The 15,539-nt window shown below is 39.4% G+C and overlaps 2 protein-coding genes across 9 annotated transcripts in view; one reads left to right on the forward strand and one right to left on the reverse strand.

Moving 5' to 3' along the window:
• Positions 1-13,406, forward strand: part of EIF5B (eukaryotic translation initiation factor 5B) — a 73,762-nt gene extending 60,356 nt beyond the window's left edge. For all 4 annotated transcript variants that reach the window (XM_072616819.1, XM_072616820.1, XM_072616821.1 and 1 more), the window contains exons 15-24: positions 1,574-1,705; positions 2,074-2,256; positions 2,403-2,564; positions 2,755-2,886; positions 3,465-3,596; positions 6,500-6,576; positions 6,751-6,915; positions 7,570-7,708; positions 9,187-9,348; positions 10,723-13,406. In XM_072616819.1, coding sequence (XP_072472920.1) covers positions 1,574-1,705; positions 2,074-2,256; positions 2,403-2,564; positions 2,755-2,886; positions 3,465-3,596; positions 6,500-6,576; positions 6,751-6,915; positions 7,570-7,708; positions 9,187-9,348; positions 10,723-10,830 — 1,392 coding nt within the window. In that variant the 3' untranslated portion in view covers positions 10,831-13,406. The remainder of the gene's footprint in view (positions 1-1,573; positions 1,706-2,073; positions 2,257-2,402; positions 2,565-2,754; positions 2,887-3,464; positions 3,597-6,499; positions 6,577-6,750; positions 6,916-7,569; positions 7,709-9,186; positions 9,349-10,722) is intronic.
• The window catches only part of REV1 (REV1 DNA directed polymerase), a 137,348-nt gene continuing 134,818 nt past the window's right edge, over positions 13,010-15,539 (reverse strand). For all 5 annotated transcript variants that reach the window (XM_072616814.1, XM_072616815.1, XM_072616812.1 and 2 more), the window contains 4 exons: positions 14,947-15,164; positions 14,674-14,824; positions 14,116-14,218; positions 13,010-13,432 (listed from right to left, as the gene is read on the reverse strand). In XM_072616814.1, the coding sequence (XP_072472915.1) occupies positions 13,321-13,432; positions 14,116-14,218; positions 14,674-14,824; positions 14,947-15,164 (584 nt within the window). In that variant the 3' untranslated portion in view covers positions 13,010-13,320. The remainder of the gene's footprint in view (positions 13,433-14,115; positions 14,219-14,673; positions 14,825-14,946; positions 15,165-15,539) is intronic.

A 15,539-nucleotide genomic window follows, 5' to 3' on the forward strand; every position in this document is an offset into this window, starting at 1 on the left:
GAAATAGCAAACTGCTCTAATTTCTTTGTTAAGAAAACTCCAAATTGGGTCACATGATTGAAATGACTTGTAACAACAACTGCCCAAATGTATATAACCAGTTCTGCAAGCATTAAGTACCTGTTTGTTTCTTAGCATTGTGACATAGGCATGTTGAAGGAATATGATAGGATCTCTGCACTCGAGAAACTTAAAATCGGTTTGTTTGATAAGTTAGTATTTAGACACATCAAATTGGAAATGATTAAAAAAAAAACCAACTAAACGTAGTCAGCCTGTGAGTATGTACTTACTAAGTAGCTACTTGAGATAAAGAAAGGCAGTAGATAGTCCCTGCCTCAAAGGAGCTTATGGTCTAAAGAGAGAAGGGACAGCACATTAAAAACTGGGAGGTAGGAATGAATGGGGAGGAAAGGCTACCCACCGAAGACCTTCAGCTGGGCATATGATGAGGCAGCTGCACTGGTTGGCCTCCTTAGATCCCAGATCTAGGAGGAGCTCTTAAATTTCCACCCTCTACCACCTCCAATCAGGGGGTCCCAGGGCCAAAGAGGTATGGAGGAAGTTGTTAGTTTCATAGTGTTTTATTAAACTGCTTTGATATTATGTCATCTTTTGCAGCACTTGGAGGAAATGGTCATTTTTTAATATACTCCTATACTGTGAATGAACTTTTTAAAATAAGTTTAAATTGATGTCTTGTTTTTTAAACCTCATCACTGTAATTCTCTCATTGTCCCCTTTCAGTGAGCATATTCTATATAACACATTTTTAAAAGATTTTTTAAAAAGGAAAAATAAAGGGAAAAATAATCCACATAACTTAATCTATATCAAAAGAGTCTGAAAATGTCTTCAGTGGGCATTTGGACCTCCTCAGTGGATCTTATGGACCTCTCACCCCTGCATAAAGGTGGAATGGGAGTGTCTTCTCATAAGTCTTTGAACTGTGCTGCTGCTTCTTAATTTTACAGCATTCATTTTTCATGTGTGTGTGTGTGTGTGTGTGTGTGTGTGTGTTTCCATTTATTTTTCTTGGGTTATATTGTTTTCTTGGTTCTGTACTTTGCGTTAGTCCATGTTGATCTTTTCATGTTTCTCTGTTCATCACGTTGATCATTTCTTGCCACATAGTCATATTCCACTGCCATTCTTTCTTTCATCCTGTTCCATGTTTTAAAGCTCCTACTGGATTGCAAGCTTGTCCATTGTTCTTATATCCACAGTCCCTAGCAGAGTTCTTGCACATGTTTGTAGGATCAGTCTTTTTATCCCTCCACTAACTAGTTAATAGTGGCAGCCAGATCCTGGTGTAGACAAGATCATCTCCAAGGAATTGTAGTTGACAATCATCACCACCAGCAACCACCTCATTCTGACAAGTTTTGTTGATGTTGGCTAGGCGGCGCTCAGACAGAAAACAGCACGGCCCACCAGAGCATTGGGTCCGCTTTGTGCCAGGAGGAGGCCCAGACTTTGTCATACTAGATGCTTAATTGCAAGGAATGAATTGAATATGTTGTGTTTTTCCACATAAATGTTAGAAATGTTACTAGTGATGAAACTTTTCTAGATTGATCGATTGTATGATTGGAAAAAGAGCCCGGATTCCGACGTGGCAGCAACTTTAAAGAAGCAGAAGAAGAACACCAAGGATGAGTTTGAGGAGCGGGCAAAGGCCATCATCGTGGAGTTTGCACAGCAGGTTAGCTCCTTTGACTTCAAATAAGGCAATGAAATGCCATTTTCTACTGTATAAATGAAGCAGTATTTTTGTTTTCTCAGTTCCCTTTTCTTGCCAGTTTCATGGAGGGGCATCCAAGTGCAATCCCTTCACCCTCTAAGCTTCTTTAGTTTTGGAAGTTGGAATTGAGATGGAAAGGAGGCCATCTGATTTTCTTGTCTACAACTTAGCAAATAGTGATGAGCTTGTGACTCATGGTTGCAGTTATTTATGTGTCAGCTTCTAGGGAGTCTGTTCTTTTTACATATTTTTTCCTTTTGTTTTTGTTCTTTCCACCCCAACCCCTACACAGTCTCTCAGTGCCTTTGCTTTTGTCTTTTACTCACCAGGGCCTGAATGCTGCTTTGTTCTATGAAAATAAGGATCCTCGTACTTTTGTTTCCTTGGTCCCTACTTCGGCTCATACTGGAGATGGCATGGGAAGTCTGATAGCTCTCCTTGTGGAATTAACTCAGACTATGCTGAGCAAGCGACTGGCACAGTGTGAAGAACTAAGGGCTCAGGTTATGGAGGTAAATAGCGTTTTAGAACTTTTTGCTTTCCAGGAGACCCGTTGACTGCGTATTTTGTATCATTGTGCTTACCTCTTTGTAATTTCATGTACAAGCTGAATTGTGGCACGTAGCTGATTCACTTAAATAATATACATCTTTTCTAGGTTAAAGCCCTTCCTGGTATGGGAACCACAATAGATGTGATATTGATAAATGGACGTCTAAAGGAAGGAGACACAATTATTGTTCCTGGAGTGGAAGGTCCCATCGTAACCCAGATTAGAGGTCTTCTGTTACCTCCTCCCATGAAAGAACTACGAGTGAAGGTGAGTGAGGCTGGACAGTTCCAAAGGCTGTGACTGTCCTCTTTTAGCTTCAGAAGTGTTACTACTGAGATTCACGATCATAGGTTCTTTATCACTACAGGACTCTTTTGCTGCTTCAAAGAATGAGGGGGTGGGGAGGTTCTTGTAGGATCTTCATGTTAATATTTCGCACATTTTTTGATCTCTTCAGAACCAGTATGAAAAGCATAAAGAAGTGGAAGCTGCTCAAGGTGTAAAGATCCTTGGAAAAGACCTGGAGAAGACGTTAGCTGGTTTGCCACTGCTGGTGGCTCACAAAGAGGATGAAGTCCCAGTTCTCAAAGTAGGAATTTTTAAAAAAATGTTTTGCATATGAGCATACATAATTGTAGTAAAAAATACAGAGTTATGGCCTCTTAAGAAATAATTTTAAGTATTTCTGGCTTATTGTGCTTTTAAAATGCCTCAATAATTCCCAAATTAAGCTTTTTTTCCCCACATAAAACTTTCATTGTTTCCTTAGGGACATAGCTCAAGGAGTAACTGAAATTGAGAGATTTCCTGTTTTTCTGAACTTTTCTGTATGGGTTGAGGGGTAATTATAATAATATACCTTCATAGCTGCAATCTCCTTTTTGACTCAACCCTGCTAGAAGTAGGTAGGCCAGTTAGAATCTCCCTTTTACAGACAGGACACTTCATGTATAGATGAAAGTGATAGGTCTTCTGAATCTTCAGCATACTGTTTTCTGCTGTGCAGTAAACCTTTGAGAGCTTTGTTGGTAATCTCAAATGAGGAATACTCTACCTAGAGGAGGAAGAATAAATGACAAAGTGGATTTATCTGTTTGTTGTTTTATTTAATGTTATTTAATTGGGAGAGAGATCATTTGAGTCTTGTTTTTATGTTTTCTTTTCAAGGATGAGTTGATTCATGAATTAAAGCAAACACTAAATGCTATCAAATTGGAAGAAAAAGGTGTCTATGTTCAGGCATCCACGTTGGGCTCTTTAGAGGCATTACTTGAATTTTTAAAAACTTCAGAAGTACCAGTAAGTAATAATCCCCAACTTAGTATTAAATAAATGACTTGTTTGTCGGTGACTAAGTCCTGTCCTGTCTTACTCTTCCCATCCCAAGGATTCTGAATTTGGGATTCTTATTGCTGACCACAACTTAATTCCCATCCTCCTCAACCTAATCTCCCACTTTTAAGCTACCCAAACTTTCCACTGTGCTCTCTGGGATGCCAGTTCTGTAATTAAGAAACTCGATTTGATTTTAAGTCTTTTTTCTTTCTTGCTCCTTCTTATTGCACTCACCAAAAACCTAGCTCCCTTCTGACATAGTTTCCCTGGCTCTCCTCTCCAGCACTGGTTGTGCTTTCACTCAGAACTCCTCCCAAGTCATGGTCATGGTAGAGGAGTTAAATTATTCTTTGTTCTCCGTTCCTTCTAACATATTTCTTTGTATACTGTCTTCTTCAAGTTTCATTCAATCTTCATGTATATGCTATCAAGATTCCAGAGGAATACAGGCCTCTAACACATTCCCTTTCTTTCTTGTTGAGTTCAATACCATCCCTTCTCATAGTCTTCCCTCCCTTTCTCCTGTCCTTGTACAGGGGGACTTAGAGCTGGAGAGAAGCTCCCTTAAGCATCCTAGCCTTTCATTCCTCCCCCTATTCATTTCCGAAGATCTGCTTCTCTACCCTGCAGATAGTAATTATATCTTGCTCTTGCATTTGCCCACAAATGCACCATTTCCATGTTCACAAGTTCTGAAATGCTATCTGATCATAACTGTTTTCTACCTCTCTCTTGGCCTAAAATCCATTTCTCCCTCACTGTGATCTCCAGACCCCTACACCCTCAGGTCTTTTCCAGGCCATCATCTTTACGCTGGCTATATTCTCTTCCTCTTGCCATCTTGACCCTTGGATTGACCAGTTCTACTGTCTTTCTCCTTTCAAATCCCTTGCCCCCTTATTCTACTAAAGACCTGGCCCTGCCAAATCCTCAGCCTTGTATTATTTCCACTGTCTGCCTCCTTTATTCTTTCACATGTCTTACTGAATTAAGTGAAGAAAATCATGAAAACCACTTCCTGGCTGCACTACAGATTTGTGTTGCACAAATTCAGCTGGTCCAAGGCAGTCATCTTAAAGCTTCCTCCTCAATTTACCATCCCACTGTCCTTAGGGGCTCTTTCAGACCATGCCATCCTTCCTCAAAACTCCAGACCCTCTCTGCTGAGGGTTATATATCCTTACATTTCACCGGAAAGGCTTTGTGCTCAGAATCCCCTATTCTCCATCCAGTCTCATTTCACCTCACACTTCTTCACCCCTGTTTCGCAGGAGGGAGGTTCTATCCCCTCTGTCTGCATGGAGTCCCATTCCATCTTGTACTGCACCCTCTGGCATCCCTACTCTCTCACCTAATAACTACACTATTAATGTCTTGTGCTGCCTCTGAAACATGATCTCCTCCATCCCTTCAAAACCCTCACTTCCTCTGTCCTTGGTTGCTGTGGTCCTATACCTCCTGTCTTCTTGTGACTAGATTGGTAGAGAAAGCTATCTACATTTAGCGCCTCCACATCCTGTCTGCACTTAGTGCTTCTCACTCCTTTCATAACTCTGAAGTCAGACTTCTGCACCCAATTCAAGTGAAAGTTGACCTTCGTTTCCAAATACAGTGGCCTTTTCTCAGTTCTTACTCTTTTTGACCTCTGCAGCCTTTGGCATGGCCTGTTTCCCTTTTCTTCGTGAGAGTCTCTTTTCTCACGGTCTCACTGACGCTGCTCTCCTGCGGTCTCCTGTCTGGCTCCTTCTTCCTTCTCATCTGGGTGGAGTTCGATCTTGTTCAGGTCACACCATTAACCTTGGCTATCCCCTGGCACTGTGTTCTCCTCGCTTCTTCCTCTGTACTACTTTACTTTGTCATCTCAACAGCTCCTTGATTTTCAGCTGCTATGTCCTTACAGATGATTCTTAGATTGATTTGTCCAGCCCTGTCCCAACTTCTGGCTTCCATTCTCACATTTCCAGCTGAATTAGCTGTCTCATCAACATCTAACTTCATCATGTTCTAAATGGAGCCCTTGATGCTTTCTCCAAACCCCCCCCATCCTAACTCCATATTACTGTAGAAGGGACTGCTGCTGTTCTTGTTAGTTTGAGTGCCCACAATCTAGGTGTTGTCCTTGATTCTTTACTCTGTCACCCTCTGTAGCCAATCATTTGCACAGTCCTATCAATCTGCCTTTGCAACATCTCTCATGTACACCCCCTTCTGTCCTCTGTCCACCTCCACGGTGCACGCCCTCATCACCTCATGCCTAGACTCTGGTATCAGCCTGCTGGCTGGTGTCCTTGCATCCAGGCTCTCCCCAATTCAAGAGGCTCCTTTATTACCTGCATGATCAAATGTCCATCATCTGTTTGCCCTTGAAAATCCTTCTTCCTAACCTTCCCCCTGCCTAGCTCTCCAGTCCTGTTAGTCCTTCTGCCCCTTCGGTGTACTCTAAGCAGTGACCCAGCCTTCCTCGCAGTCAGCACTCTGCCCCCTTCTCAGCATTGTCACCAGCCATCTCCCTCTGTGGACCTCTCCTTCACCTCTGCTTCCTGACTTCACTATCTTTTGTCCAGGCTGAGCTAAGATCCCAGCTCCGGCAAGAAGCCTGAGTGGGTGATCTCCCTGATGTTTGTCTTGTATGTCTCTAATCTGTAACCGTTATTTTCTGTATCTCGGGCACTCTTCTATTAGACTGAGGTCTGTAAGAGCAGGGACTTGGCTTTTGCCTTTCTCGGTATCTCCAGTGCTTCGCATACTACTACAAATGGTCGTTGACTAACTTCATACGGTCCAAAAGATAATGTCCAATGGCTTTGCTATCAGTGATATCTGAGATGATGAAACTAATTTATTAATTTTTCCCCTTTTTTTAATAGTATGCTGGAATTAACATCGGCCCTGTTCATAAAAAAGATGTTATGAAGGCTTCAGTGATGTTGGAACATGATCCTCAGTAAGTGTTTTCTGTGCTCTTATTAATTTTTTCAAAACATTTATTTAGTTCTGTGTATGAAATGAACTTTAGCTGTCCTTCCTGTGATGTCACATCTCTTCTGGAAAGGCTTGCTTCGATACGTTCTTAGCTCTGTATTGAAATGTCTTTACGACTGATTTCCTTTTGTTGCAGATATGCAGTAATTTTGGCCTTTGATGTGAGGATTGAACGTGATGCTCAGGAAATGGCTGATAGTTTAGGAGTCCGGATTTTTAGTGCAGAAATTATTTACCATTTGTTTGATGCTTTTACAAAATACAGGCAAGACTATAAAAAACAGAAGCAAGAAGAATTCAAGTAAGTTAACAGTTGTTACTTGGATATTGGGTAGTAAAGTTTCATGTTTCCTACCAGGGCACTGTTCAGACACGTCTTCACATCATCTGTAATCGTACACATAACATACATTGAGTGACTGGATCTGTTTTCTGTATTGAACTTTTGAAAGTTCTAGTTTGACATAGATGAATTAGCTGCCAGCCATTGCAAGGGCAGGTTCTCAATTTGGACAGGATTCCTCTCTGGTGTGAAGTCCTCCATGAAATACAAAAGGTCCATGTAGCAAAATAGAGGGGTCATAGCTGTGGTGATCTTCTGAGCGTGATAGAAAGGGCCTTAGGCAGGAGGGGTGTCCTGAGAAAATGATGGTTGGAATGTCCAGAGGAAGCTGTGCAATTGCACTGTTGGAGGGGCACATCTGACTGTTCACATTCTCTTCAGTGATAGTTTAATGTGGGGCTGTTGGGGAAGCTCCCATCAGACTGCAGTGTTCTGGCCTCCAGTATTATGAGGTAGGCTGGGCATTGGAGTTAGCCAAGGACACAGTATTTCTTCTACCTTTAAATTTTACTGTATTTGCAAGAATTTCATATTGTGAGTGTTTTTGGATGTCTCTTTTGGAGAGTAAACCAAGGTACTAGCTTAAAACCTGCTTGTTCTTTCTCTGTTTAGACATATTGCAGTATTTCCTTGTAAAATGAAAATACTCCCCCAGTTTATTTTCAATTCACGAGATCCAATAGTGATGGGCGTAATTGTTGAAGCAGGTCAAGTGAAGCAAGGCACACCCATGTGCGTACCTAGTAAAAATGTAAGTATTGGTCACATTCTTGCAACTTTTTTTTTCATGAGAAGTCTCATGTAAGTAAAAAGATAATAGCTTGATATTCATAAATCTCTTCTGTTGTCTAATAAACGAGAATTGCCAGCAATATCAGTAACATGTAAGATTCAGATGGAAACAGACTTGGAGATTTCCTTCTTTTGCTTTTTGAATTGCTATTAACAGTGAAATAAATGAATCTGCTCAATGTTTTTAAAAGGAGGTGTTGAAAGCAATTTTACTTTTCTGTGTAGTCTGACAAAACTTAAGAACCACTTTTGAGTTGTATGTGATACTTTTACTATAACCAGTCATGACACGCATGTTCTGGTGACCAGAATTTGGTCGTTTACCAGTGATGGGTCTAATTTAAATTCTTTCTTCTTTACCTTCTTCATTCCTTGTTGTTTAGTCATTTCAGTCCTCTCTGACTTTTCATTACCCCATTTTGGAGCTTTCTTGGCAAAGATGCCGGGGTGGTGCCATTTTCTTTTCCAATTCATTTTACGAATGAGGAAACTGAGGCAAACAGGGTTAAATGACTTGTCTAGGTCACACACCTAGCCAGTGTCAGAGGCCAGGCCCAGGGCTCTCTTCACTGCACCTTGTAGCAGCCCTCCTCATTGCTCATTATTGCTAAGTATCGATGTTATCAAGTCCTTCATGACTTGACACTACTTCTCCCTGAAGTGTTTATTGCATTGTTGATAAACGTAACAAGTTTGTCAGCCTTTGCCAATTGAAGTTGGTGCCTGTGGTGGGAATGCAGGGCAGGAATTCTTACTTTAATTCATGGTGGAATGACAGAAGCTCATATTTATATTTAGTATCATCCATATTCTTAACTGGTTCATTATTCACTAGATTGCAGCTGCTCTTGTTTACATTAAGGGTTGTAGAAATTGTTAAAGGTTTTTGGCCCATAGAAAAACAGTTGACAGCCATTAAGTACAAGTGAAAATAAGGGAACATGGCCTTACGGTCAGAATCTTCCAGGGACTTCCTGGCATACCCCCAACACAGCACTTGGATTTAGTATAATGAATACAGGATTTCATTTAGTGATTTGGGGGAAAGAAATCCTTTCTTCCATGCATTCTGTTCTGTAAATGTTTTCCAGCTGTTTTCTTGCCATTTAAGGAGGTTAATTCAAGTCTAACAGTTTAAACATGAGAGACCAATTCCTTATCTATCCAGTAAAAACTTTGGACAGATAGTCCTTAAAATTTTTTCTAGCACTTTTAAGTGCCCTGTGAATTCTGCCACCTGCAGTGATCTTTTGATTGTATTGACAAATGACAGTAGGGAAATCAGTTGTGGTTATAGATTCAATTCCGTTTCCCAGAGGTACTTGCCTCTGGCTCATGGAAAGTAACGTATGTGTGAAGTAGTATATTCAGCCAGGATAGACATGATGAACATGCAGTTGTTTCGCCCACATTGTAGCAATATCTCTTGTTTTGCAGTTTGTTGAAATTGGAATAGTTACAAGTATTGAAGTAAACCATAAGCAAGTGGATATTGCGAAAAAGGGCCAAGAAGTCTGTGTCAAAATAGAACCTATTCCTGGAGAATCTCCCAAAATGTATGGAAGACATTTTGAAGCTACAGACATTCTTGTTAGCAAGGTAAGTACTTGGTAAATGTAACTGGCCCTTTATTACATAAAGCAACAAACTCACATTCAGATCAGAAAAGGACTTTGCCAAGCATTCCATGACGTGGTAGGGGAGGGCAAGCACTGCATATTTTATTCCATTGCTGAAGCTGAAGCTTAGAGAGGTTGTAACTTGCCCACATTATAAAGGTATTAGAACCATAACTTGATATTTACATGCTATGGTACAAAGAGTACTGTGTAACTTCAGGCAGGTTCACTCTTCTCTCAAGGCCAGTATTCCCTTATTGTGCTTCCCTCCAAAACTGTTACTGGCCACATGTAAATACTCTGGAAAGATATGAAAGTGCTATCCCCCTTTTTTCTTTTTTTTACAATGTTAAGATCCATATTTTTGATCTACACTTGTGTAGTTCTAAACGACTTAGCCTTGGGAATTGGAGTTCATTGATGTTGAGTATTCCCTATAATGTCTAAGTTATAACTTAAGCTCTTTGTAATTTTTGTCCAAATCTTTCTATAAATTATCTACAAGTTTCTACCAAACATACAAGACCCTTTGGTTTGTTTGCTTGCTTCATGGATCCCACCTGTTGAACTCTTCTCAGATTGTTTTTAAATTCTTAAGACTATATAAGCTATTGAAATCTGGCAGTTTGGTGTGTAGTATGTAGCATGCGTCTGGAGTTAGGAAGGCCTGGACTGAGATGCTACTTCTCATACATACCCACAGAAGTGCCCCAACTCTCTTTTAAGACAAGTTATTTAAGCTTTGTTCCTATAAATCAGTGCAGAAAGCTCTAAGGTGGTGAAAAATTAATTAATTAAAACTTAAGAGCATTTCTTGGCCATTTTAAAAAGTTCGTTATGTGTTAGTACTGAAATGGAAGTACATAGAATTTTTCTCCTTTAATATTAATGGTTATAGTTTGAATGGTATTGTATACATACGTACACACACAAACACAACCCAAAATATAAAACAAAACATAAATGTGTGTGTACAGGTACAATCATCATGAAACCATACACTTTTAATACCAAAGGGAAGTTTCTGGGATTATGAGTCTCACACATTATTCCGTATTTTTGCAGTGGCATATAGGTGATTTTGCCCCACTAGTGATCCCATACTCCAAGAACCAACTAAAATTCCAGAATTGTGGTAGATGGGTTCTCATAATGTCCCCAACCTAACAGTCTCATTTGTGTAGAATTTACTGTATCAGTTCAGACAAATTTTGGGGGGGGACAAGTAAGGACTAGGTTTCAGTTTTAGCAAAGGATTGTTTGTTTATCTATTGATATTAAGAATATTAATCATTAAGATACAAATGGTGTTTCTGCATGCTTACTAGTTTTTTATATGCTGGGTGTATTGCAGATCAGTCGACAGTCCATTGATGCATTGAAGGATTGGTTCAGAGATGAAATGCAGAAGAGTGACTGGCAACTTATTGTGGAGCTGAAGAAAGTATTTGAAATCATCTAATTTTTCCACAGTGAGCAGGAAAAGTAGTAAACTTACTATTCTGTTGTATTGTCACCAAGAAAACCAAGCAAAAAAAAAAATTGAAACAATGTGTTGGACTTCGATGGACTTAAGTTTGGACGGAAAAAATAGGTGGATAAAATGTTTTCCATGAGAAACCAAGAAACTTACACTGGTTTGACAGTGGTCACTTTACATGTCCCCACAGTTCCAATGTGCCTGTTCACCTGTCCCACTCCCTTTCCCTTCCCTTCTTTACTGGCTGCTGTTTAAAGTTTGCCCTATCCAGAATTTGAATTTTTATTACAGAACTAAAGCTCTTTCAATTTTATACTGATTAAATCAGTACTGCAGTATTTGATTAACCAAGCTTCTGCAGACTTTGTGATTCTTGGACTTTTTTGATGTAAGAAATACTTCTTTATTTATGCATATTCTTTCCTCGGTGATTTTCCAGCATTCTGCTTTGTGCCTATAGGAATTTTTTAAAATAGAAAATTAGGTAATATGATATTTCTGTATTTGCTTTGTGTGAAACAATGATGTAAAAGCATAGCTGGCTGCCTTTTATCGCTTGTACAGTCCATGGAAGTCAACCTCAACTGTAATCATTACAATGCAGAGCCACAAATAAAGGGAATGGACATTGACCGTCAACTTCTGTTAGGCTTCAATGTTAGCCCAGACTGTCCTGCTTCACAGTTGTCATCTTCTCAGTGCTAGTGTCGGGGGACAAAGGCTTGTTAGGTGACACTGCAGACCTTGTGTAAAACTGGCATCAGCGACCTAGCAGCAGTCCTTTGTATACAGATTAGAGTATGTTGTAGGCATGTTCCCCTAGAAAGACAGATGTAGGATCACGTAGGATCAGAGTGAGTTCAGACAAGAACTCTTTATTTTTTCAACATGTGATTATCATTGATCCATTTTTGGATCAGCTGGCAAAAGTATCAGAGAAATGGAGTCCAAGTGCATATTGGACATTTGGACCATGCAGATCTATCAACACTTCTGAACTACTATTACATTAAAACAAGCTGTTTTAAGCTGCTTTTTAGAAGGTAGTTTTTCCTAAATGAGGATTAGGATTGAAGTAATTGGGCCAGAGCTAGTTTGTTTCTGTGGCATGTGTGAGGGCCACTCTGCTCAATCTGTTGTTTTATGTTGAGACAGGTTGGATCCTGTGGGTGAAGGGGCATTGAGAATAATTATTGATGAGCAGTACTTTTTCTTATACTGTCAAGTGTGATGTATGCTTGAACACAATTATGCCACAAGTAAGCTCTTCGTAGATTAGAATCAAAAACAAAATCCCCCAAAGGGGAGAATATCCCAATACCATTGTTTCTGAGTTAACTGTTTTTGGCATATAGGATGTTTTCAAATTTTGAGTTCTATGGATATTTATTTTTGCACAATGACAATCTGCTGCTTTATAGATTTAGTTTAAAAGTCTGAGGGAGAAAGAAGAGTCAGGCCTATGTATATGTACACTGATCTCATGACATAAAACACAGCTTGGCACCTGAGGTGTAAACAATTTTTTTCATGGTCTGGGAAGAGGTGAATTGGGGTGCAGAGTAAGTTTCACATCTACTTGAGTTTGCGTGTTGTCCATCTCTTCAAGTTATAAAGGAAGTTTAGAATTTCAGTGGGAAAAACACATAGCACTTTGAGGGAACAGAGACCCAGGACAACACATAAAAAAGCAGGAGATGTTACATACATTTTTTTCAAGGTCACTTAATTCTGTTAGCATGTAGTAAGCCACATATAAATGAAGGAAGTGGCCATGAATTGTAAGGATTTGGTGGATTCAGTCCTGTGGGGTGAATGAAGTTTTTATCACGCGTTAGGACAAAAGTCTTAAGTAAAGCTCTCAATAAACTTTCTCTATGTTCAAGGCTGGGGGAATTATGACTGGGGCATCATCAGAATTAAAGGTAGTTTATTACACCCTATTGTTTACTCTCCTTTGAAGCCTACAGTGTTTAAAGAGTCTTCCAAACAGTGAACAAACAGTGAACAAACCTTTAAACAAACAATATGCTACTAAGATAGGTAAAGGGGATAATCTAAGCAGAGTTATTTTAAGTGTATGATGTGAGAGCTCTTGGCAAGAGAAAAATAAAAAGGGGCAGACATTTAAGGATTCACAAAATAAAAAATCAATACAAAATATACATACAGTTCTTTATTAAACAGCTGTAAACACTTCACTGTAAAAATCCATAAAACTTTATAAACAAACATTTTGTAAATAGAGTCTATGCTACAGTAAAAGAATTGACACAATTATTTACATGCAATACTGACAAATTTGGCACTTTTTGAAAAGAAATGTACAAAACACTTCTGTTTAAAAAGAAATTCAAAATTATAAAAACTCAGAGCATTACTATCATGCACTTTGCAAATACCTCACAAGCACTTATGGCACAGCTAGCAGAGAGCTCCAGGCTCTCTCTCATCAAGCTCCTTATTACAAGTTTAGGTAACTTTTAATGTGCTTCCATAAGTTTGTTGTAAAACCACCTGAACATTGTCAAGAATAAAGTCAAATGCCATATTCCAAACTGATTCCACAGACTGCTGCATTAACCTGAAGTGAGGGGGGGGGGGGGGGGGGTAGGGAATGGGAGGAAGCAAGAGAAAAACAAGTATTAATCCTCAAAGTGATTTCAATAGCAAAATACAGTTATGCTTCCCAGAAGGGACAAGAAGGTTAAAACAGCACAAAATAGATTTTCTATATGCCTAATGCTAAGAAATGTTGGAAGCCTTTAAAAGGTGGCAATCTGGGAAAGTGGTTGGCCATTCAGCAACATTTTCATGTGGAAGCCTTTTCATGTGTCAACATTTGCGAGTCATTTACCATTTACCATTGTGCGACTACGTATGCACAGTATCTGTTTCATGTTCTTTGGCACTACTGTAAAAGCCAGCAGGCAAGCCCTTTTCACAATACTGCTTTTAAATAGGTAAGATACAATAGGAGTACATACTATGATGGTTTTATCAACACATTTTAAAAAAATTAATCTTGATAGTGGAGGGAATATGATATCTAATGATTAAAAAATTTGATTCTTCCTGGTGACATAGATACCGACACTACAATTTTGTTGTCTAGCAATTTAAGGAAACATGCTATTAATAATGTCAGTTACTGGTTTTCCCCATCAGACAGACATGAATTTTAAGATCCTTGCCCTTAATTCAAAAACTTAATTCAGTCCAAAACACTCTTGTCCCGGCTAAGAACAGGTGCAATGTGTACATTACCTTTTCATGTATTTTATAACCAGATCCAGTTTTTCTAGATCCTTTTCTTCTATTAGGTCAGTACAATATTTTACAACTTGCAGGATGTCTTCCTCCATTGGATCTGTTGGGGATAAGAAAAAAGTCGTCATGGGTCTTCCAAGCTACCTTTAGGGCCCCTAATCAGTGCGGCACAGCTAGGTGGCAAAGCCTGGGGTTGAAATAGGCCTCAGACACTTAACACTTACTAGCTGTGCCACCCTGTGCAAATCACTTAAAGCCTGATTGCCTCAAACCCCACCCCACCCCCAAAAGTGAGTTTCCCTTTGTACTCCACAAAATAAAAATTGATGAAATCCTGAATAGACCTCTCAAAAAATTACTGTTCCCCAGTGAACAAGTTCAGAACAATTCAAGAAAAGGGAATCCAATAAATCCATTGATAATTTTGCAGATGCCAGTCTTTAATTTTAACATTCAATGATTAAGTTTCTTTGAATAAAGAACTGTTAAAGTACAGTTTTTAAACATGAAACATTTCTTTAGAAGAAGGCATGCACTAACAAGTTCTAAGACTACCTGATATGGTGGTGATCCATTCTTTGAGCAAGGTCTTCACATCATTGAACTCAACAGCACCAGCTAGGTTGGGTGCTGGTTGTCTAAAGGAGCCTGATGGCTCTGATGGTAAAGAAGGGCCTGACTTTGAAGTTGATGAACTCGGCTCAACCTGTGGATGAAGAATTTAATATGACCATCAGCTACGAATTACAATGCAAAATCAAAAACTGTTTTGTCATCGGCAATTAAAGGAAGCAAAAAGAAAAGTAAGAGTTGCAGCGCAAACCTTACCTGTATGCTAGCAGAAGCTGGACCTTCTTGTTTCAAAAAGCCATCTATCAGCTTCTGTGGGCTCCCAGTAGGTGTTACCAGTGTTTTAGCTGGACTATCAAGCAGTTTGTTGTTCAAAGTACTCTGGACCTTTTTCATGGGACTGGCTGTTTTTTTCCTGTTTTTCTTCTTATCTTTTACTACTGTTTGTTTTACTTGCAATAAAGGATTCTTTGATACTGAAAAATGAACCAAAAAGAAGGCTATAAATCTAATAATTTCCACAGATGGTAAACTCTACCTTTATTAACACCCTACCTCCACAAGTAAAGGACTGGCTAAGCTTTGGAAGACTCAAAAACACTGGCCATAGTTATGACTCTCTACATGTCTACAATTAGAATGTTGATGTGTGCGTGGCGCATGGTGGAAGACTAAGACTTTGATGGGCCACTTCAACATTTTATGTCACATACATAAATATGTACAGCTACCAGAACTAGCTTCTCTCCAATTTCAACAACAATTTTCATTTAAGCTACTCAGGTGAATCTGTGTCTCCTCACCCCAAGCCTGAGACATTAAAATTGCTCACAGAAGTCTTCTTGGTTCCT

The sequence above is a fragment of the Notamacropus eugenii genome, chromosome 5, assembly GCF_028372415.1.
Source record: "Notamacropus eugenii isolate mMacEug1 chromosome 5, mMacEug1.pri_v2, whole genome shotgun sequence".
NCBI lineage: Eukaryota > Metazoa > Chordata > Mammalia > Diprotodontia > Macropodidae > Notamacropus > Notamacropus eugenii.